This window comes from Borostomias antarcticus, assembly GCF_949987555.1.
Source record: "Borostomias antarcticus genome assembly, chromosome: 18".
Taxonomy (NCBI): domain Eukaryota; kingdom Metazoa; phylum Chordata; class Actinopteri; order Stomiiformes; family Stomiidae; genus Borostomias; species Borostomias antarcticus.
The window spans coordinates 12,014,200-12,038,113 of NC_140251.1; the positions used below are offsets into that span (position 1 = coordinate 12,014,200).

The window sequence follows — 23,914 nt, forward strand, 5'->3', positions numbered from 1 at the left end:
CGCCACTGCTGGTGGATGCAGGGAATGGAGGATTGTGGGCCGGGGGATGGGTGGACCGGGGTATAGGAGGAAGATGTTTACCTGGGTGGGGCTGTGTGTGAGCTCTGGGGTTGCCAGGCCTCGGCAGGGTTGCGCTCCGCAGGGGTCCGGGACGAGGGAGGGGTTGATGACAGCAGAGGCGTGGCCTGGGAGGTCTTGGTGGTCTGGAGCAGGCGTAGGGACTTGATCTTGATTGGCTGGATGTTGCTGCTTCGGCGACGGGACTTCCTTCCAACAGGTCCGGTGCCGATCCTCACGAACGCCCGCTCCGGCCTGGCGACAAACAAACACAAACAAACAAACCTTTAACTCCAGCACTGAGACAACTAAACATCACCCTCTCTCTCTCCACTCACATCCTCTCTCTCTCCACTCACATCCTATCACTCTATCCCCCCCCTTTCTCTCAGTGAACTGAGAGTGTCAAACATCACAGGGCATTACCAGAGGAAGCACCTGCAATAGGGAGGGTTGGTGTGTGTGTGTGTGTGTCTATTTATGGGTGTGTACAAGCCTGTTTACCACAGTACCTGGTGGTGCCCGTGGGGGTGGCACAGTGCCAGCTTGTGCACCTCTTTTCATAAGTAGCGCTGTCAACTTCAAAATAAACTACACAGTACACCAGGATCCAATTACTATCCAGCTTCCTCTGTAGATCAACGTGGAATTTACAACAGACTGTAAAACAACCAGTGAAGTGAGAAAGGTATACAAACATTACACACGCATAGCAACCAAAAGTCACAACACATTACTGTACTTTCTGTGTGAAATGTGTTAAATAAACTCATCAGCTGACGGGAGAGACCGTCGTGGAACACAGAGCAGTTCAGGCGCTGTGGGAATCGCCCCTCAGTCTCCTGGTGCCTCTCAGTGTGTCTCGTGTTCTGAATGGCCCAGATTCTTGGGTTGTTTGGGTGAAATGTGTCACATGACCATGGTATTTAGTGAGGTGACCTACAGGATGCCAGACTGGGTCTCACCCCTGACCCCTGACCCAGCAGAGGGTCAACCCGGCCTTGTGGGGGTGTAGGGCTTCAGACGACTGTATGGCCGACAACACATGAACATGACAACAACACATGAACATAGGAGTAGTCTGACTACAGTCCTGTGGTCTGTATGGTACGGTCTCTAGCCCGGCTGAATCCTCCCTGGACCCTGGCAGTCGTCTCCTGGTCTTCCCCTGTGTGCTGAGAGGCTTTCAGCACCTGGTCAAATCCTCTCCTTGCCTCCCAGGCCTGTGTAATCTGCTGTCCAATTACATGAATCCTTTCATTGACCCCTAGCGACCCCTGGTGACCCCGGCCCTTGTCAGAGCGACCTCAGCCACTTGACAGCAATGCGGGAGCTGTGAGGAATGACAGGTATGTGCATGCAAACGCACACACGCGCACACACACACACACACACACACACACACGCACGCATACACACACACACACACACACACACACACACACACACACAAACACAGACACACACACACACACACACACACACACACACACACACACACACAAACACACACACACACACACAGCCTCCACTCAGATGTGTGACATGCTTCTGTTAGGAGCTGCTGCATGTCTGCCAGGAAAGACGACACAGAGGGCGTTGCCTCGTCTCGTGAGATCATCCTGATCCAGAAAGATCACTTTCAGTTTCTCTCCGCAGATCAGTCTGACTTTCACCCGACCTAGAACCATTTCAGTGGGCGGGAGTACTTGTCTTGACAGCCAATCAACGTAACAAAACCTTTGCCAAATCCCGTTGGTGAAAAGTCCACTAGTGCATACTCTTCTTCTTGTTTAAGTGTTGTTATTGAGTGTATTTCTGCAATACTGCACTTATAGCTGTGTTTATTCTACTAACGTTAATGTTACCGCTCGTTGCTTCGGGAGACCGTTTTACCAGCAGCCTATATTTCATTTTCACGCATCAACTACGGGAACCAATCAGGGGATACGTTCTACTTGGGGGGGCAGAACAGCAGTCAGAACACAGTCCCTGATTGGCCCAGACCAAACGTGATCGGAATCGTTCGAGACAGCAGGAATTGTTCGAGACAGCCGGAAGTCCAGGCCGACCTGCAGAGAGAAAGTCAAAGCGAGCTCGCCAGATCGTCATGGTCTCTCGAGTCTAGGTGTTGCCTACTGAAACAACACCGATTTCTGTGAGAGGCGGGTGTCTACCTATGAGTCATGGACATTTTCGAACAATGTAAAGGATCAGCTATTATGAAGTGCAAGGCAAACAAAAAGGACGCTAATCAATTCTCTGGGACTCCCTCCCTCCACTCAGCGGCTGTGTCTCAATGCATGACTAACCCTTAATCAGCGCCAGGCATGGAAGCATAACAACATGTGAAGGAGGAGGCAGGCGGACCTTTTTATGACCTTGACTTTCCCGTCGTGGTTCATACACATGCCTAAGCCTATATGAGAACATTCTGTAACACACTCACATAATACAGGTTCCCATTCCCGTGTGTGTGTGTGTGTGTGTGTGTGTGTGTGTGTGTGTGTGTGTGTGTGTGTGTGTCTGGGAAAGTCGCTAGTAGCCGGGAGCACATTCTCGTCTATTACAGACAACCAAACCGATCAGCATATGGAGTCACACAATCCTCAGCTCTCTTGTTAATTGAAATTAACCATATGGCCTTGAGAAGTGCAGGCTGTCTGGAACCTCAGACGGATCCTGTTCCAGTTTGTAATCATCATTTGCACATAGTTTTACAGTGATGGAAGCGTTACACTGCTGCTGGGGGGGAATGAGAGTTTTACAGTGATGGAAGCGTTACACTGCTGCTGGGGGGGAATGAGAGGATGCAAAAGTATGGGAAGCAACTAGGCAGAAAGACACAAGGAAAAGAGAATATTTAAGAACAAACACACACTGTACACACACACACAAACACATCCACACACACACACACACACACATACACACACACACACACACACACATACACACACCACCTGTGTGTACTGAGACAGGTGATCTTTAACCAACCCTACCTGTCATCTTTCACCTCCCCAGCGGGGTCTGAGGCGGAGGGGGCCTTCCCTGAAGCCCCGCCCACATGATGGGACACACCCCTCTGGCTCCGCCTCCTGGCTATGATCTGCAGAAGTGGGAAGAGACAATATCAGTAAGCTTCACATGGAGACAATGCCTTGCTGGACGAGATGGTCGCTGTGTGTGTTAGTCATCGTGGTAAAGTTGTGGTGTTGAAAAGTAATTAAGAAGAGATTGTCCGCATCACTGGTATAGCTCCCAATAGCCTAGATTTATTGAGTTAACACCCAAGCGTGTAAAGTTTCGAGCCTTCCTGAGTCTGAGGAAGAGCCGGGAAGGCTCGAAACGTTACCCACTTAGGTGTTAACTCAATAAATACAGGCTATTGGGAGCTATACCAGTGATGAGGACAATCTCTTCTTTATTGCTGACGTTTCTCTGTCCAGCACCTGGATTTTAGTGCGGATGCGCGAGCCTTATACCTTTTTCATTGAAAAGTAATTACCCCCCCTCAGGGATCTTTTTTGAGTTTTTGTAATTGATTAAAAATCAATCCTATAACTGAATTGAGAGATGCAGTAGTCGAGATGGGGTTGAGGTCAATGATGACTTGGAGGGACTAGACTAGATTTGGCTTCAAAATCCAAGATCTATTACTGTCAGACTATTCTACAGATGAGTTTTGATGTGCCTCTCTACTGTAAGTAGCTGACAAAGTTTATTATACTGAATCATGTCCTTGCAGACATGGCCCGGTTCTGCCAGGCTGGTATAAGACTGGATGACTGAGTGGAAAAACTGATTTTCTAAGCACCATCAGACTGCATTAACCAAATCCCTTCTCCCTCTCGTGTATTATGTGGCCTATTTCTACTGTGGGAGAAAGGCAGCTGCATCATGGCATGCATGGATGGAATACGAAGGTCAAGCTAAAGACTGAGATCCTATAATACTCTAGGGCCAAACATAACAGACACAAACACAGAAAGGTGCATGCCTGTGACACACACACGCACACAAACAAACACACACACACACACACAAACAAACACACACACACACACACACACACACACGCACTTGGCCAGTCTCTTAGGCCTAGGGGGCTAGAGGCTTTGTGGGACCCTCTGGACAGCAAACACACAGATTGGAGTCCAAATTAGTCTTGAGGCTGTGGAAATACAGCCTGCCATAAACACTCGCTTCTTTGTTGATGTCTTACTGCAGGTCCCTGTGGACCCGTCTGCTCTCTATAATCTCTAACCCAAACCCTCAGCTGTTGAACTGTTATGAGCTGAAAATCTGCTGATGTTGAGCATAGTTTTGTACAGAGAAGCCCGTACTATCACAAAACCCAGAAACAAAGAAGGTGACGAAAAAGTAAACTGACTTGTGTAGTCTAGAACAGCAATTTACAGTAGAGGGCTGAGTTCTCCGGAATCATCCTTTGTCCTGTGATAACTTGCTCTCGAAAGGAGTTAATCCTAAATAAGCCTTCCATAGCATCCGATGAGCTACAGGATCATCTTAGAACGACATCACTGTCAGTGAACTCTGCTCATTTGACTGTGGAGGCGGATTTGAACCCCCTTCAGTCTGCCCTCGCCAGACCCCACCGTACCCTACCTGTGCCTGGGTGAGAGAGGAGGAGACCCTGGCCTTGGCGCGCCGTCCTGGGGCTACAGGGCTGGGGGTAGAGGGCCTGCTCTGCCCCCTGGAGGGCCTGCCTGCCTCCTGGAGGTAGCGTTGGGCCAGACGCAGCATCCTGCTGAACATGGCCTTGGGACCAGACCCCAAGGACTCTGCAGGGACGACGACAACAACAACAACAACATTCTGGGGTCAGATTCTCTTCTCTCTTCAATGCCCCCCCCCCCAGTGAGTTAAACCTGTTGGCGTAAGACATATGGAGGACGTTGCAGCTCACGCTATAAACCGACCCGACGACGCTAAGGAATGAAGGAGTGCAGGAGAAAGACAAGGAGAATGAATGCTTTCGCTATCTGTTCATTCAGGCACCTGGCGCGGTGCAATGTCTAGCGGACACAGTCTCTGGATTACAGAGCGGGCAGTCATGCCTGCATAGTCATACCTCTGCGCTGCAGAACAGAACAGCGTGTGTGTGTGTGTTCCCTGTTGTCCTTCACATCTGAATGTTATCAGCGGTCCAGCACATTGACTCAGGAGTGTACCCTCTGTCTGCTCAGAACTGAGCACGCGCACACGTGCACGCGCACACGTGCACGCACGCACACACACCATCCCTACGCAAACCACACGTACACGCCTGGCAGGGATAGGGATGGAGATAGTCTGGTATTATCTGACCGTGTCATCTGAGCAGCTGGTGTGGGATGTGTGCCCTGTTTACACACATCAAACTGCATCACACTCCCATTGACACAGCTGGGAGAGGCATGGGGGTCCACTGCGCTCTACTGCACTTCTACTGATCAGCACAGTATTGTTCATTGGGATTCTGATTTCATGTTAGCCGAGTAGGTTTGCACCTGCAAAGAATTTGCCGAGGTCTGTTGGTGCATGACAGTAATAATACTGGGACAATATATCTGTGCTGTTAGTCCCAACTAAGTCCTCAACTACTTATATTGTCTAAAGTCTATCGCCATATTAGCCCGACACTCGGGCTGAACTGCCATTTTGTTTCACTTCATTATTCATTCTGAACAGGCTCCCATTACAGACGTTTTCCGAGATGGGCGTTGCCGAAGGAGTCCTCAGCGATTAGTTCATCCCCTAACCAATCACGTCACAAGTTCGCATTCAAAGGATGCTGATTGGCCTGGTTGGAATTCCAACTGAGAAATCACTCTGGGCGAGAGCCTTTCCTGACCTTAAATCGCATTTTGAAAATTGTGATTCAGGGGCTGAGGCCAGGCTATCATCATATCCTGGTCAAAAGTGTGACTCGGGTAGGCAAGGCCAGGGTACACAGACTAAAACACTAAAACTGTGAGCTTCAAGAACAGCTTTGTGCCATACAGCATAACCGTGTTGAATAAGGCAGTCTGGCCAGGTGGACGCAGCTGTTTGCTTCGTTATTGTTTTGTCTATCTACTGTACATGTATGTACACCTGCAAAAAAGCATGTGGAGTTATGCTTTTTTGGCTTTTTCATGTATAATGTAAGCTGGGAAAAGCATTTCCTCATTGAGGATTGGGGAAAGCAAACTTCATCCATCTAGTGTTACACGTTGGGCCATATTCTGTATCATACTCTGTAGACTTAACTACGCTCAGCCCGGCACGCTTTGCCTTTGGCCAAACATGGTTTAATGTTTGACAGGACCATTTATAATACAGTATCGTACAGATTTAACTCTGGGACTCCTTCATGGCTTGGCATCGGGCCAAACAGGAATGAGGTTGGACAGATTCCCTCAGGCAGTAACGTCATTCAGCAGCCTTGCAGTCTGTGGGCCCACCCTGAACATCAATACAGCTCGTTGATGTCATATGGCCCGGGCTGCACGGTGGCATTAGCCATGACAGATCACCATCTATCTCTCTTTAATGACGCTGGGTTTGGTGTGTGGCCTGTCCCAGGGTTTTCTTGCTGTCTCATAGTACAGCAGCAGTGATTCAGTAAGTGTTGTGAAGGCTTTATCCTGTCAGAAAGCAGTTTGTAGTGAGTGCAATGATTTGCTGAAGTAGTTGGTGAAGTTGAGGGTTGTGGGAGCAGAGGAGGAGGATAACATTAATAAGATTTGATTCCATATTCTAGATCCTTGGTGTATTTGTTTGTATGTATGTTGTTGTGTATTTGTTTGTATGCATGTTGTATGTTGTTACTGTGTTTCTCTGTGTATAAGCTGCTCGTAACTAATCGCCCCTAGTAGGATGAATCCAGTTGTTTTGAATTTGAAGTGAGAGGCCCAGACTCTGGTGCCATCCTCTCTTCCACTCCTTCCCCCTTTCTTGGCTTCCTAACTGCTTCACCCTCCTCCTTCACTTGTCTCCTTCCTCCCTCCCTCACCCCTTCCCTTCCTCCCTCCCTAGACTTCCAAATTCCCTCAACACCCAGAACCCTCGTCCTCCTTAACACCTTCAAACATTGACTCTCTTTCAGCACCTCATCCCTTCTCCTTCCCAGGCTCCCTCCCTCCTCCCTCTCCTCACCCTTCACCCCCGGCTTCTTCTCCTCCTCCACAGGTCCGGCTACGTTCTCTTTCTCCTCCGTTTTCTGCTCCTGCTTCTCCGAGGGAGGTGGGGATGGAGGACTCTCAGGTTTGTCTGCAGAACCGTTTACACACAGGAATCAAACATGAGGGGGGAATATGTCATGGTTAACTCTGCAGCAGAACAAGAAAATAAGCCCACTAGACAAAGCCAGGGTTTTATGTGTTTTGCGTCGCCTTTGAAGTTAAAACTCTTATTTCCTGACCCCGCCCGTTCCTTCCTTGTCTTGCCGTTGGCCCTGTCCCCTTCATCCGTCTCTCTCAGTGTCAGAGACGGGCTAGGAGCTCTCTCAGTAGAAGTCAGCTTCAAACAGAGACAGGTAAGGACACGCACGTGAGTCCATATTACAGGGGATCTTAGCATTATCTTGTCATAATAAATAAATGAAGACGGCATTCCAAATGAGAATCGGCGATTTTGAACTCTCTTTGTCACTGTGGATTTTGCAACCCGGAGCAAATTTATGATCATTTAATTCCTCTGGCGTGTGTTTCTAAGGAGATGGTGAGATGGGGGATGTACAGTGTACACAGAGAAAGACGGGAGACAGCATGGCTCCAAGGGTCATCAGCCAGGAAGCTCCTGCACAAGGCCTCCGCTTCCTGTAAGGCCTCCACTTCCAGTAAGGCCTCCACTTCCTGTAAGGCCTCCACTTCCTGTAAGCCCAAAATCCACCTAAGCCCTGGACGCTTCCTGTCTCTGCCGTGTTTGAATAATGTGGACGCTGGCGGAGAGAGAGGAGAGAGTGAGAGGGAGAGAGAGAGAGAGAGAGAGAGAGAGAGAGAAAGAGAGAGAGAGAGAGAGAGAGAGAGAGAGAGAGGGAGAGAGAGACAGAGAGAATGTACCGCGGGAGAGAGAGCGAAGCAGATTGAGAGCATGTGTTTTATAACTGACAGTATGGGGGCATGCTCTGAAGTTCAGGATAATATCCAGCCGACTGCTGACCTGAAGGGTATCTTAAAGGTTTTCCCATGGAGGGCCGGTCCAGGCCCAGCGCTCTACAGCTGTGTGGTTGGTCCCGTCCTGTGGGCTAGCGGGTCTGGGTTCTACAGCTGTGTGGTTGGTCCCGTCCTGTGGGCTAGCGGGCTGACGTCAGGCCAGAGAGTGGGACTGGGTCTGGGTAATGTAAGGCTGTTAACCCTGGGCCCCGCTACCCTGTCATTTACAGGCCTCCTCTGCCCTCAGGGCCTTCTCTGACGCATGGCTGAAATTATACACGCACGCACACACACACACACACACACACAGGTACAAAACCCAAACACGCACAAATACATAGCCGCATACAGATGTGCACACACACACACACAATGATGGTGCGTCAATGTCAATGAGCTCAACCCCGGATGACACTGCCAACGGGATGTTTTTCTCTGACTCGAGGTGGGGGGGGGGCGGGGTAATGGGTAGGCCAGAATGACACGGTGTATTCTTTGGAACACCCAGGCTGCTTTCAGTTTCGGGTGACATCTCTCTGGAGGAGTGAGCCGATTCTCATGGTAACGGTCCAGGAATTAGCCGTGGCGCGCACACTTTTTCTAAGGTTGTGTTTCCGTCCGCTGCGGAAGTGCTGCGCTCGGGGGACGGCAGGTCCCTGGAACAGGGCATGATATCAGCACTCCTCCTCCACTCTGCTGGACGGGGACATTTCTTGCTGATAAATTAAACAGCAGGACGGGCTACTGCTAATGGACAGAGTGGATTTGAGCTAGGAAGCCCTTCATCAGCATTTTTATTTTTTTTGGGGGGGGGGGTAGACGGATTGAAGGAGTGAAGGATGGACAGACAGATGGACTCGCACCCCCCACACCCACCCGCCTCCTCCTAAAAAAAGGGTTAGGGCTTCTTGAATTATGCAAACAGAGGGCCATTTCCAGGTTGCTACCTGATGTACACTACAGTTGATGGGCAGCACACAGATGGCACTGGGCAGGCGTCAACATGGAGAACGTCACTGCTACTGGCAGACACTCCCCAGGGACTAGACAGACAGACAGACAGGGTGAACCTACAACCCCAGACAAACCCTGTCTGAGTGAGGTCATTCCAGAAATCTCAAGCTCCAAACAGCAGCACTTTAGATGAGACCTGGTTATGCTTACAGACTGACTAAGCACAACATAAAGAGGTCATTATACCATACTGCAGAAGCAGCACTTCAAAACACAAGTGGCTATAGCAGCAGCTAATGTTCGGCTGCAGCTTATTCAGTAGCAGCGCCTCTCCCTGTCTGAACACAGCCCTGGTTTAACAGGCCGGACGTCCCCCCCTCACCTTCGGCACACAGCGGAAAGAGAGCCGGCCTTTTCCACTGGACGCCGAGGGAACGAGAGAACGTTCCTGGAGGAACAGAGATTAGCATAGCTGGCAAGCCTGCGATAAGCAGCCCGCTTCCTAGGAAAAATCTGCTTAACAATGAAAAGAAGGAAATGAAAAAAGTAGTGTACCCTACTGCCGTAGGGCCAATAGGCTATAGTGTTACTCATACATGTGAAGTAAGTAAAGCTATCCTACATCCAGTGTAGTTGTATGGGGCCCACGGGTCTAGTATTTGCCTGTCATGTTCATCTGTAGGAAACAGACTAGCCGCCTTTCTAACTCTAATCCTGGAGGAGTGTCCAGGCCGACCGGACTGACATCACCGAGACACGGGCTGGCCTGCCCCTCCAAGGGTGGGTGTTCTGGGTGAGAATGGAGAATTACAAGGGAAGCTAGCCTGTATTTATGGTCCTTGGTCATAGTCAGGGATGTGTACACACAAGCGTGCGCACACACACACACATTTAGAGGAGCTGTGTGTGGACCTGCAGCTGTCTTATCAGTCCAACACATCTCCCTGACATCAAAGATGTCTTGTTCAAAGCCAGATCAGAGAGAGAGGGGAGGAGATGAGCAGAGGTCTCTCTCTCTCTCTGCTACTGGCCTGTAGGGACACAGCAGAGCCCACATACTGTACACAACCCTGAACCAACTAGCAGAGACATCCGCTTGTTAAAATACAGTGAAATATACACATAGAAAAAATAAATGGTCAATGTTGGATGCCCATAAGGGACGAACGTGAGTTCTCTGTTGATGAATGCAACATTTCCCTGGTCTGTTCCGAGACGCTCCTAGTGTGAGAGAGGTCAGGGGTCAACAGCAGCAGGAAACCTGATAAAGGAGAGAAGAAGGTCTGAAAACAGGATGGTCACACACACACACACACACACACACACACACACACACACACACACCCTCACACAAACAAGGGAGAGAGCCAAGGAATATGCAGGCACGCTACAGATCCAGAGCAATACAAAAGGACTTGGAGTACCGCGCCAATGTAGCTGCTGTAGCAACAGGGTTGTTTTCATAAGCCTACTTCCTTTCATTGGAGCCAAACCTCCACTTGGTCAAATAATAAACAAATGTTTAAAACCCGTTGCCAAACAAAACCGTCTGTAGCTGAGCTGCTACCATCACTATTCTAATTGGGGACTCTATTACCAAGCAGGTAAGGATGGCAGATACTGAACATCTATCCATGGCTGACACACCTGTGAGGGAGCTAACAGAGCTCATCCTCTCTACACGATCAAGAGATACGAGGATCCTCATCCACGCTGGGTCTTATGACATTCAGGAAAACTGGCTCTGAGATCCTGAAGAGTTCAGGGGCTCGGCGGGAGGTCTCATGCGCGAGGTCGCCGACCCTGTTTACACCCGGCAACCGTAGCTCTGTATCGTCCTCAGATACTCCATTATGAAGGCAGGTGCACCATTTTTACATTGAATTTTACTTGATTTCTCATCTCTATCGTTTATTGTTTGATCATCTTATTTTCCTTTTTGTTTATTTTATGTCTACTTTTATGTACATTATCTGTTGTAAAGCACTTTGAGCTGCATTTATTTGTATGAAAGGTGCTATACACATTTTTATTATTATTACAGTATTATTATTATTATAATTACTATTATTATTGTTATTATTATTGCCGTCTCCCTTAAGCTGCTTACAAGATGACATATCTTTTTCTGTATGATACTAATGATGATTGTCCCAAGCTGTTACTTCTGGTTGCTCTCAATTTTGTCAAGTTATCTTGGACGTTGTAAGAATTATGTTACATCAGGGTCTTACTGCAGGTTACATCATGTCTAATATTCCTCTTTGTAATGCAAGCCTCCCGAAATATCTCAATCAAGAATTAAGGAGATTGAATTGTTCTCACTCTCTCTATGTGCTTATTTACAGAGTACCAGCCTTTCCAGATCTAGATCTAGAACTCTAGATTCAGAAAAACTAATGGATTTTGTTGTCCCAAGGCCAAGCTGTTGGCCAGGGGCCTTCATAAAGTTATGTCTGAAAGTTGTGACTGAATCACAAGAGACTTCATTTGGGACTCATTTTCTTCTAGCCAAATCTGAATGGTGATCCCAATCATTCTCTTTACCCTAAACCTCAGGGATGTGTTGACTTATACAGCATGCAAAAATGTACATGCCGTGGGAATCCCTGAGAAGACATCTTCACAAGAAATCAATCTATAACTTGAGATTTCAACAAAATATCCATTTGATTGAGTGTTCCATTCAATAACGAGATGCCGGATTTCCGCCGGGCTGAAACACAGACTCCAGATAGTGGGTCTGTGAGAAGCCTTAGCTACCCCCACCCTCACCACGAACCTCCTGGCCCCCGAGCACCTGCCCCAGTAAGGCCCGGTAGGCTGGCACCTGCCAGGAGCCTCGGTTCACACCTGGGCGCACACAAAGAGGTGTGAACAGCTAATCTCAGCCCACATCAAATCAACAATTACTCAGCTTCTCCCAGCTGGCCTTCATCCAGGCGTTAGCTAGTAATTGCAGTCCTGGGGATGACGCCTCCCTAGTCCCGGCCCTCACACACTCACACACATTGTACACACACACACGATCCTCCAAACAGTGTGAGACGATTGACATGTAGATTCCTTCTCAATTGAATGGCATGTTCACCAGGGATGTAACGATAACCGGTTTAGTGATAAACCGCGATAAAATGTGATTACATTTATCAATCAAATGATCACTAAAACCGTGTTTGATTACCATGCTTTGAAAAACTCACTGTAAATACTGTCCAGCATCAACCAAAACTAGTCTCCCAGACGCATTATTATAATGTTTACACAAACAAAAAGTGCAGTGCTGCTAATTGTATTTGTGCTTTTCAAGAAAAAAGTTGGTGAAACGATTTCAGTACGTCTATTAGTCGTTTTTGAACATTTTCAGAACATTTTAATAGTACCGCGATAATACTGATAACCATGATCATTTTGATCGCTATAATCGTGATGTGAAATTTTCATACCGTTTCATCTCTAACGTTCACCCTCCAGATACACACTCTACACACACACCGGACACCGGAACCGCACCTTAAAGACTCGCCATTCCCGCACCGCCAGTCACTGGCAATACTCTCGCCTCAACAAATATTCTGCTGATGGCAGGATGTACAATATGACCTGGGTTGTTCATCTTTAACACCAGCAACCAACCAAGCTTCCTTATCTAGTAGAAGTCATTCCCCAAGGGTATCACCTCACCTGGATCAAACTTCAGCTCTTTAATGACCTTCCTGGCAGCCCTCACACTGTTTGATAAGCAAACACAGCTTCAGTTGCCAATGATGTTGGACCTGGAGTGGGAACTCACTGCTGTCTACAGGTGTTTGGCGATCGGGAAGGAGATTTAAAAGGCATCTTTTAGGAGTCTGAGCACTCGAGTCAGTCAGGCAGTCCACTATTGAGTAAATGGTAAATGTCTTCTCATCTATCAATCATCTCTCCCTTCTCCTCTTTTCTATCTGTGTAAAGAACATTGTTTTCCCAGTTTTACCAACTCTCCCATTCCCGTCTCCTCCTACACCTCCTCCATTGAGCCTCCTGTCCCATCTCTATGGGTCTCCCAGGTCCCCCCCTACCCTCCAGGCCAAGAGGCCAGCGCTACAGCCCCAGAGGTCCAGAGTTTGGAGGTCATGGCTGGGACAATAGAGCAGGGAGGGGGTGGGCCCATCTCCATGACCTTCACGACCCTGAGCTTTGACCCCCCTCAACCCTGCCATTCACGCCCTGACTTTTAATTGGCCTCTAAGCCTGCTACGAGGTCAAAGGTCAGCCCGGGGGGCATGAGGTCAAACAAGAGCCCTGAGAAGAGAAGAGTATGGTCTAGATGGGGGGATCCTGGGGGGGGGTCCACTTTACAACCATGTCTCTATTCTCTGTGGTACGGTACCCTAGAATTATCACATAATTATAACTGTCAAAAACAGGAATGATGAGGAGAAATCTGAGGGTACGCGGCCTGTAATTTAAACTCTTTACCATTTCTTCATTTCTGTAATTTATGATGGCAAAATATTGACGGAGGACTGAGATAAGCGGAGTCTGAAACCCTCCCAATCCCAATTTGGTAGGAATGACAGACCCCTCTGAGCCTCTAGTAAGACCCCATAACTCCGTGCTTATGAATGTGTGCGAGTCTGTGTGTGTGTGTGAGAGAGAGAGAGAAAGAACTTGTGCGAGAGAGCGTGTGAGTGTGTTGTGGAATGAATGGGCCTCTGTGACGTGTGTGTGTGTGTGTTTGTGATTTGAGCGATTCATCAGGCTGCCTCATCCCGTCTCAGATGAGTAGCAGCAGCATAAGAGGCTCACATCCTGCCAGGCCTGGCTGGAGAACAGCTCCTCCATGACACACTTACACAAGGGCCTCTCTCTCTCTCTCTCTCCTTCCCTTTCTTTTCCCATGTCCCTCTCTCTTTCTTTCTCCATCTCTCTCTCACTCTCTCCATCTCTCAACAATCTCTTCCAAGTCTTCACCACTGCAGGGACATGTCGCCATCAACAGGGGTGCGAGGTGACATGAATATCCAAGCACACAAGTCATTCTGAACAATAACATGTCAGAAAGTAGGCCTATTCAGTGTATGCAAAACAAAAATGGAAAACTAAAGAAAGGTTGCCGTATGCCGTATGAACCTCATCATGGCTCTCTCTGAGAGTAACTAGACTCTAATGCATACACAACAGTTATGCCGTAGATTGCAAAATAAGTAAACATTACACATTCGCACAATCGAATGTTAAGGACCACTGAGGTGTGTGTGTGTGTGTGTGCGCACGTGTGTGTTCTAGTGGAGATGGGTAACCAGCTTTGACAGTGCTCCTCAGGGGCACAACATGGACAACTGGAGAATCAAGCTACTGGGGAGAAACGCTAACTCACGCTGGGATCTGAACCACTGCAACAAGGCTACCTAAACTGGAGCAAACAGGCCTCTGCTCTTCTCTAAAGAACCCCATACACTACGTATGTACCTCCTGGCTTCACAGTGGACCCCAGGGTACATCTTACATTGAGGTATATCAACAGGACACATGCCGAGACGCAGTGAATGCTGAGAGAGACAGGCGTCACGTAGCAATGCAAAACGTCTGTCTGGTCTGAGGATGAAACCACCATGGCAGAGAGGGGGGTCTGAGGATGAAACCACCATGGCAGAGAGGGGGGTCTGAGGATGAAACCACCATGGCAGAGAGGGGGGTCTGAGGATGAAACCACCATGGCAGAGAGGGGGGTCTGAGGATGAAACCACCATGGCAGAGAGGGGGGTCTGAGGATGAAACCACCATGGCAGAGAGGGGGGTCTGAGGATGAAACCACCATGGCAGAGAGGGGGGTCTGAGGATGAAACCACCATGGCAGAGAGGGGGGTCTGAGGATGAAACCACCATGGCAGAGAGGGGTACAGTAGGCCTAGAGGACAGAAGGTTACTTTAGTTTGACAAGACAACGGACGGAGAATAGGGACAATAGACACACACGCACAAGTAGGGTGAGTCCACTGGGAGAGAGAGAGAGAGGGCTGAGTTAGCTGAACCTGCAGGTCAGCAGAGGACACAGCAGGGGGCCTGTGTCTCTATAGTCTCCTCTGTGAGGAACCTGCCTGAGGCCCGACCCGGGGCCTAAAGCCCCTCCCTGGCCACAAACTGGCCCCTGCTGAGCCTGAAACCCTCCCTGGCCCCTCTCTGCCCTGCCCGGGCCCTCGGGGCTCTCACCGGGCATCTGTCCGTACGGGTCGGCACCTGAACACTGCGACGCCATCACCCTTCTAACCTGCCTGAGCCTGGTCCCTGGGCCTCAGAACCCCTCCCCCGGGCCCTCGGGGCTCTCACTGGGCATCTGTCCGTAAGGTCGGCATCTCAACACTTCTAACCTGCCTGAGCCTGGGCCTAAACTGCCCTACAGGGCCCTCCCTGACCTCTCGCTAGGAGTCTGTCCGTCAGGGTCAACTCTCAATTCCTGCCTGGTCCTATAAAACTTGAAGGTGTGCTGAAGGGCCCCTACGTAACCCAACACTAAACGCGAGCAATTTCTGTCCTGAACAAGAATTTCACCTTACCTCACCACTCCTATGATACCTCAGCACTCCTATCCAATGACATCCTCAGGTTACTGAGGACTCCGCCTCCCTACAGCAGAACCGGACCGGAGCTCAGGAACAGAACAGTCCGATATGCAAACACTGACCTGCTCGACGGCTCCATTTACACGTTCAGAGCCACGCAGACAAGATCTGAAATAACGTTACCTCTATATCTCATATTCAAGGTGACTTGGGACTCATGGTTCAATATCTATCATATCTCCCATTCTATTCAAGCTGACTGGTACACTCGCACTACTGTCATCCGGTGTGCTGTATGGTGCTGTACTCTACGGAACTGTACTGACCTCTACTCCCCAGATGTCTCCGGGTCAGCCCAGTACAGCTCAACTCTACTCAGCACTGCTAGACTAGAATAGTCTATGAAACGAGTGTCTGTTGGGGCTGGGGTGTGAAATGTTCGCCTTAACCACCAAGAAGCTCTAAGATGTCTATCTTGGGTCATCGGGTCACCCGGAGGTGTTCGTGACCCCCTTTGATTGGGGCATGCCCCTGCAGGAGCATGGGACAGGAGGAGGGGATGGAGGACCTCTCCCTGTTTACATACGCGGTCAAAGACCCAGACTCACTTGCTCTGACCTGCCTGGGGTCTCCCTCTGTGTGCACATCTGTGTGTGTGTGTGTGTGTGTGTGTAGGTGGGGACTTAAGACCCCTGCAGGCATTGTTTAATCCCCAAGGAAGACATACTGGGACAGATTTAGTTAGTTTTTACTGTAGTTCAATCGAGATGTGTACTCCTTTTAGGCCCGTGAGAGGCCAAACGATGTAGAGCTGATATGTTGGAAGTAGATATGTTGGAAGTAGATATGTTGGAAGTAGATATGTTGGAAGTAGGAGGAAATATCAAAGGTCAAGCACTAAAAGTAACTTCCAGTGCAGGCTCTCAAAACACATTGTGCATTGGTTAGTTTCCAGAACGCCTGCCCCTCTAGTGTAGTGGTTAGTTTCCAGAACGCTGCCCCTCTAGTGTAGTGCTCGCTACCACTGCAGGTGATAAGCTGCTGTCCTTGTTTAAGAACACTGTGTGCTGCTCTGGCCTGCAGGTGACCATGCTCTGCTCTGGCCTGGTGAACATGCTCTGCTCTGGCTCTGCTCTGGCCTGCAGGTGAACATGCTCTGCTCTGGCCTGCAGGTGAACATGCTCTGCTCTGCTCTGGCCTGCAGGGGAACATGCTCTGCTCTGCTCTGGCTCTGCTCTGGCCTGCAGGTGAACATGCTCTGCTCTGGCCTGCAGGTGAACATGCTCTGCTCTGGCCTGCAGGTGAACATGCTCTGCTCTGGCCTGCAGGGGAACATGCTCTGCTCTGGCTCTGCTCTGGCCTCTGCTCTGGCCTGCAGGGGAACATGCTCTGCTCTGGCTCTGCTCTGGCTCTGCTCTGGCCTGCAGGTGAACATGCTCTGCTCTGGAGACACAGGAACTGCTGAAGAGGTGAAACAGAGAGGACAGAGGGACAGACAAACACAGAGGGAGAGGGGGAGGGAGCAAGACGGGGAAAGAGAGAGTGAGAACCATATATACTGTATATATATACACATATATATATATATATATATATATGGGTCAATGACGTAAAGGTGTCCCATGTCATTCAGTACAATGCTGTGGTCCCCATCAAAAAATGTTATTTTTTTCGTAATCACAAGTTTTTATATCCACGTGCAAACTGGCAGGAATATAACCACCCAAAATGACATTCTATTGTTTTTTTTTGTTTTTTTTTACACTCAGTCACCTTGAAAAACACTAGATGACATTGACCCATATACTAATATATATATAAATAATGGAGAGAGAGACAAAGAGTGAGAGAGAGGGGAAGGGTTTACAGTTTGAAGAGAATACGTTAGACAGTGGATTGCCAGATAAACAATGCTCTGACGACACATCATTAATACCAAATATAGATAGCAACATTCCAAGACGCCATCATTTCCTGATCGACTACTGTGTGGCGACCTTTCTGAGTACTGTAGGTCTGATATCAGTCCAGAGAAACAAGCTGAGTCACTGCAGCTGCAGAGAGGGAACCTGCTGAGAAGAGGACACACACACGCGCACACACACACGCACGCACACACACAACTGCTCCCCCTCTCTGTGTGTGTGTGTGTGTGTGTGTATTCTGCTGAGGCAGCAAACCTGCTGGTCAGAGAGCTGAGGCCAGCTAGCCACACAGAAACAATACAACACAGCCCTGACTCTACTGTGGGGCTATAATGCACCAAACACCCAATCAGCTCAATCGTCTGGAAAACTATAAATAACTCGCCAAGTCATCCACAACATGCTACGTCCAACGTGGTGCCTCTTGACTGCAATTAGCCAAGTTGGAACGCCGCCAGGCTCCCAGACAGGCCTGGCAACTGGGGACAGGAGGAAGCTGAGGGGTGCGTTTGATTAACCTCACCTTTCCCTGCTGCCCCGGGGGGCAGCCAGACGACCTGGTACATTACTCACCGTGTGACTCACAGAGAGAGAGAGAGAGAGAGAGAGAGAGTTGATGAGAGTTTTACACTGTGCTGGCTTTCAATTACCTGTACAGTGAGGCCTCTCCTGGTCTCTCCCTCTCCTCCCTCCTCTCTCCTGGTCTCTCCCCCTCCTGGTCTCTCCCTCTCCTCCCCCCCCCCCCCCCCCCCCCCACACACACACACATGCACGCAATCTATGAGTCATCACCGGGCCCCTGGGGTCTCCCCCACCTGTCTGAGGGGCTGTGACTCAGAGAACGCAGAGACACACACGCACGTCTGGAAGCGTTCCAGCACGTCTGTCTGGTGTGAGAATGAAAGTACGACGGCAGAGAGGGCAGATGGGCTGACGGACGATACTGAAAAGTCTAGAGGAGAGAAGACCTACCTTAGTCTGAAAGTGTAGAGACACACACACACACACACACACACACAGACACACACACACACACACGTACGTAAGGATGGAAAGGGAAGACAGGAGAAAGAGAGAAGAAGTTAAAGCTCAACAGGCAGCGCGTTGTAAGTCAGTTTCTCATCACAGACAGACAGACAGACAGACACAGACAGACAGACAGACAGACAGACAGACTGTATATGTTACAGATGCCACTCTGTCACCCCTCCCTAGGGTTCAGTTAGATTGCCTTTTAGACTGGATAAAGAAGCCTCTTATACACACACACTAAAGCCATCACTGTCAGAGAGCACTAGATAAGGTGTGTTCATCGGACAGTAGAACCATCTCAGGTAGCTCTGTCAGACCTCAACATTTAACCTCTAGCTTCCCCTCTGCCTCTCCAGTTACACCAAACAGGCCTGCTATTGGTCACACACACACACACACACACACACACACACACACACACACACACACACACACACACACACACACACACACACACACACACACACACACACGGTATAATTGTTACAACTGTTATCTTTGTCTCACTGCGACTCCTACTGTGTGTGTGTGTGTGTGTGTGTGTGTGCGCGCGTGTGCGTGTGTGTGTGTGTGTGTGTGTGTGTGTGTGTGTGTGTGTGTGTGTGTATTACCAGTGTGTAGTCCGTGGTGGGTCTCTTCCAGCACCAGGCTGTTCATGCACTTGATCTCCCAGTCCTGGACCTCAGTGCTCCACAGGGCTGGTACCAACACACTGTACTGGGACCTGAGGAAGGAGAGGGAGAGACACAGGGCTGGTACCAACACACTGTACTGGGACCTGAGGAAGGAGAGGGAGAGACACAGGGCTGGTACCAACACACTGTACTGGGACCTGAGGAAGGAGAGGGAGAGACCAGGAGAGAGACAATGGGAGGAGAGGGACAGACCAGGAGAGAGGTGGGAGGAGAGGGAGAGACCAGGAGAGAGGAGGGAGGAGAGGGAGAGACCAGGAGAGAGGGAGAGACCAGGAGAGAGGTGGGAGGAGAGGGAGAGACCAGGAGAGAGGAGGGAGGAGAGGGAGAGACCAGGAGAGAGGTGGGAGGAGAGGGAGAGACCAGGAGAGAGGTGGGAGGAGAGGGAGAGACCAGGAGAGAGGTGGGAGGAGAGGGAGAGACCAGGAGAGAGGGAGACCAGGAGAGAGGAGGGAGGAGAGGGAGAGACCAGGAGAGAGGGAGAGACCAGGAGAGAGGGAGAGACCAGGAGAGAGGAGGGAGGAGAGGGAGAGACCAGGAGAGAGGAGGGAGGAGAGGGAGAGACCAGGAGAGAGGGAGAGACCAGGAGAGAGGTGGGAGGAGAGGGAGAGACCAGGAGAGAGGAGGGAGGAGAAGGAGAGACCAGGAAGTGGGTGGAAAGGGAGAGAAGTGGAAAAGGAAGACAAAACTGTCTAGAAATATGGTACGCTTGATTTAACATCCTTTGCATGCAGAGTTTGCACTTTCTTGTCTGCGTTTGTCCAGTGGATTTTCACATTTTTCAAACATCGGAAACATTTGCTCAACGTGGTCCGATTAGAACACAAACAGCCACTTTGAGCCCATTCCCTATTGAGCTTCCATCAGAAAGCAAAAACATCCACTTTCATCTCAAATCTCATTCAACTCAGACCAACTTCAGATCCATCCTAGGCCACCCACCCACGGGAGTATGAAGAGATGCCAGACTGAATAAACACTAAACAGCATCAGTCAAACCTTTGATACCGGCTTACAGAAGTATTATCAATTCCGGCACGCTCACACACACCTCGGCATGGCTTGAGCAGGCCTGTCCCTGTCCTTAAGCAGGCCTGTCCCTCTTCCATAAGGCCAGCGAAAGACGGGGGAAGCATTTACACGGCCTTGTGAGGGAAGAGACACCAAACAAACGAGCCGCGCGACTTTCCCCTTCATGTGGCCTACGGGGCTGGAGGGAGACATACAGAACGCTGTAGCTGAGTCGGCATAGTTGGTGGTGTGAGACGTCGTGGACCCAAACTAACTCGACTGCGGTCACAAAGCTTGTGGGTATACGATTGATTGATGGTTGAGCGCAATGTCCCTTTACTGCTAGGGTAGATGGGAGCGGTTATATAAGGAGTGTGTGAGAGAGAGAGAGAGGGCTGTGGAGAGGTTGGCCTGCCAGTGAAAGGTGCTAAACAAATGACCTGTCATCTCCTCAGGCAGGCGGCCGTGTGAATGGGCCTGAATGGAGAGAAGAGGGGGGATAGGGGGATGGAGGAGGAGGAGGTGAAAGAGAGGGAAGGAGAGAGAGAGAGAGAGAGAGAGAGAGAGAGGGCACACTGTGGCAGGGCAAAGTCATTGTTGTCAGCCCCACGGTGACAGCTGATGGACAGCTACTTTGGGAGCAGACACCAATAGATTAGATGGATGATACATGGAGTCCATCATTAATCAGTCCATTGGCATTTGACTTGTCCACTTCTACCATGCAGTTAAATGCACACAGATGAGAAGGATGGAGCGAGAGAGAGAAGGGGGAGGGGGGGGGGAAGAGCAGAAAGTGTAAAATGATGTAAACAGCTTATCCTCAACAGAACATCTTGGTGTCATGAATGATCACTGGCAATTCTGTCCTGGCCCCGCAGTGGTGGAATGAACTGCCCACTGAGGTCAGGACAGCAGAGTCGCTGCCCATCTTTCACCACAGCCTCAAAACTCACCTCTTCAGTGAGTACTGTACTCCTGGGATCCTCCCTCCTAAGCACCTACTGTATTCATAGTTTGCTACGCTTGCACTTTGGCTTTAGCACTAGATTATGCTCGTAGTCACTTGTTTAGAAAGCAGATGCACGGAGTTCTGACAAGTAGTAGTACACTGACTACCGACATTAAATGCAATTATTGTAAGTCACTTTGGATAAAAGCGTGTGCTAAATGTAATGTAATGTAGATAGCTAGCTCCCTGACCGTGGTCTTGCTCTCCCCCCATGAACCTCCTTCCCTCTCCACCCCCCCCACAACCCAGGGGAGCTGGGTAAGAGGACTCTGAGACCCTGGCCTCGGAGACAGAAGAACCACTTAGTGGTCAACCCCCCCCCCCCCCAGCCCCCCACTGGCACACCCATGCCAGCCCAGAGAAAAGAGCCTCTCACTGTGGCACATGGCCCACTGCCCACTCACAGCCCTCACAAAGCCCCACAGTCTACTGGGTGAACTGGGTTGAACTTGGTTCTCTTCAGTCTATAGGAACCAATCAGGAGAGGAGTATAATAGAGAAACGGAACAGAACAGAATAACGTTACAGTATCATGGTAAAGGACTGTCCACGAGTTAAGATGTTCAGTACTGAGTCACACGGTAGGGGGAATACCATTATAGATGTCCAAGAGTTAAGATGTTCAGTACTGAGTCACACTGTAGGGGGAATACCATTATAGATGTTCAGTACTGAGTCACACGGTAGGGGGAATACCATTATAGATGTCCAAGTGTTTCACACATTACAAGTAGAGTCCCTTTGCCTTATTCCTAGATTACAAAGACCATGCCAGATTTACACTGTAGCTACAGTCTCTCCCCGGCCCTCTAGAACCAGGCAAACATCAGCCGATAACGCTTTCAAAGCGAGATGTCAAAATGCTGATGCAGGTTGACCATCAGCCTTACATTAACAAGCGGCCAGTCCACAGTTCTCTGGCCAAAGTAAACTGATTGTACAAAGTGAAACATTTTTTCAGAGGCAGAGAAGAGAACAATTAAAGGATTTGGTTTAGATATTAAAACAAATATGATAACCGCTTCAATAACATGAGCCAGCCACTGGTGTATACACAAACCCGCTGGCCCCGCATTGCCATAGCGACGGCTTGATGTCAACAAAACATGTCCAACTTCTGACATTCAATCCACTGATTTGCATTCAAGATGAAGCCGGATCTGGGGGCAGCTTGGATTGGAAATTGGGACGAAGTAACTCTCTGCCCCAAAACAACGACCCAGTCAGAACAGTAGCGCTGTGATCTTCAGCGAGAGCTGCAACACCAGTGCACTGTGACAGCTCATAAGGGTCACCTACTGTAGGAGTTAGGATAAATAAAAGTTCTAAACCGTAAATGCTCACGCATGGTCATGGGCAGGTAACAACCGCTAAGTACAGTCATTACAGATAGTACAGTAACCGTAGTTATGTCATCCGGACACATCCCCTGGCAGTCTAAACAGTACATGACTCACACATGCACAGGTGATGAGCTGCAGTATGACACTCACACATCCACAGGTACTCTGAGCAGGAGGGGAAGCACAGATCCCTCATCTCTCAGGTCCAGCAAACGAGACTCCAGCATCTGGACGATGGTCAGGCCTGTACGGAACATGGCAGATAAACCTGGACACACACATGCGCCCACGTGTGCACGCACACACACACACACACACACACACACACACACACACACATTGACTTTACTATATGTTTTAGGGACCACCTAGACTTAATCCTAGCCCTAAACCCTAACCATTTACCCTTCCTTCACCCTAACCCTAACCCTAACCATAACCCCCCAAAACCCCCTAAACATAACCTTTGACCCCTAACCATAATTGTAAATTCTAAATCCTAACCTTTGACCCCAAAATTAGCCCTAAACTTGTGGGGTCTTTCCAATGTCCCCACAGGAACACCATTTTTCTTGTTTAACTATACTTTAATGAAAAGTGCTTTATAATTAAAATTAATTATTATATTATTATTTCATTATTATACACGTGTTACAACGGCTGCAGCAAAGATGATCTAGTACAGTAATGATGATCTAGTACAGTAATGATCTAGTACACTAATGATGATCTAGTACACTAATGATGATCTAGTACAGTAATGATCTAGTACACTAATGATCTAGTACACTAATGATGATCTAGTACAGTAATGATCTAGTACACTAATGATCTAGTACAGTAATGATGATCTAGTACAGTAATGATCTAGTACACTAATGATGATCTAGTACACTAATGATGATCTAGTACAGTAATGATCTAGTACACTAATGATGATCTAGTACACTAATGATGATCTAGTACAGTAATGGTCTAGTACACTAATGATGATCTAGTACACTAATGATGATCTAGTACAGTAATGATCTAGTACAGTAATGATGATCTAGTACACTAATGATGATCTAGTACACTAATGATGATCTAGTACAGTAATGATCTAGTACACTAATGATGATCTAGTACAGTTATGATCTAGTACACTAATGATGATCTAGTACAGTAATGATCTAGTACAGTAATGATGATCTAGTACAGTA

The 23,914-nt window shown here is 49.0% G+C and overlaps 1 protein-coding gene across 1 annotated transcript in view; it reads right to left on the minus strand.

Annotated features, from left to right (window-relative positions):
- Positions 1–1,047: 1,047 nt before the first annotated feature.
- Positions 1,048–23,914, minus strand: part of LOC311320901 (uncharacterized protein) — a gene marked incomplete at both ends in the record, with an annotated part of 30,448 nt that continues 7,581 nt past the window's right edge. The window contains 7 exons of the mRNA XM_084452768.1: positions 1,048–1,084; positions 3,060–3,166; positions 4,687–4,862; positions 11,928–12,005; positions 16,811–17,158; positions 19,266–19,378; positions 22,863–22,980. Of these exons, the coding sequence (XP_084308894.1) occupies positions 1,048–1,084; positions 3,060–3,166; positions 4,687–4,862; positions 11,928–12,005; positions 16,811–17,158; positions 19,266–19,378; positions 22,863–22,980 (977 nt within the window). The remainder of the gene's footprint in view (positions 1,085–3,059; positions 3,167–4,686; positions 4,863–11,927; positions 12,006–16,810; positions 17,159–19,265; positions 19,379–22,862; positions 22,981–23,914) is intronic.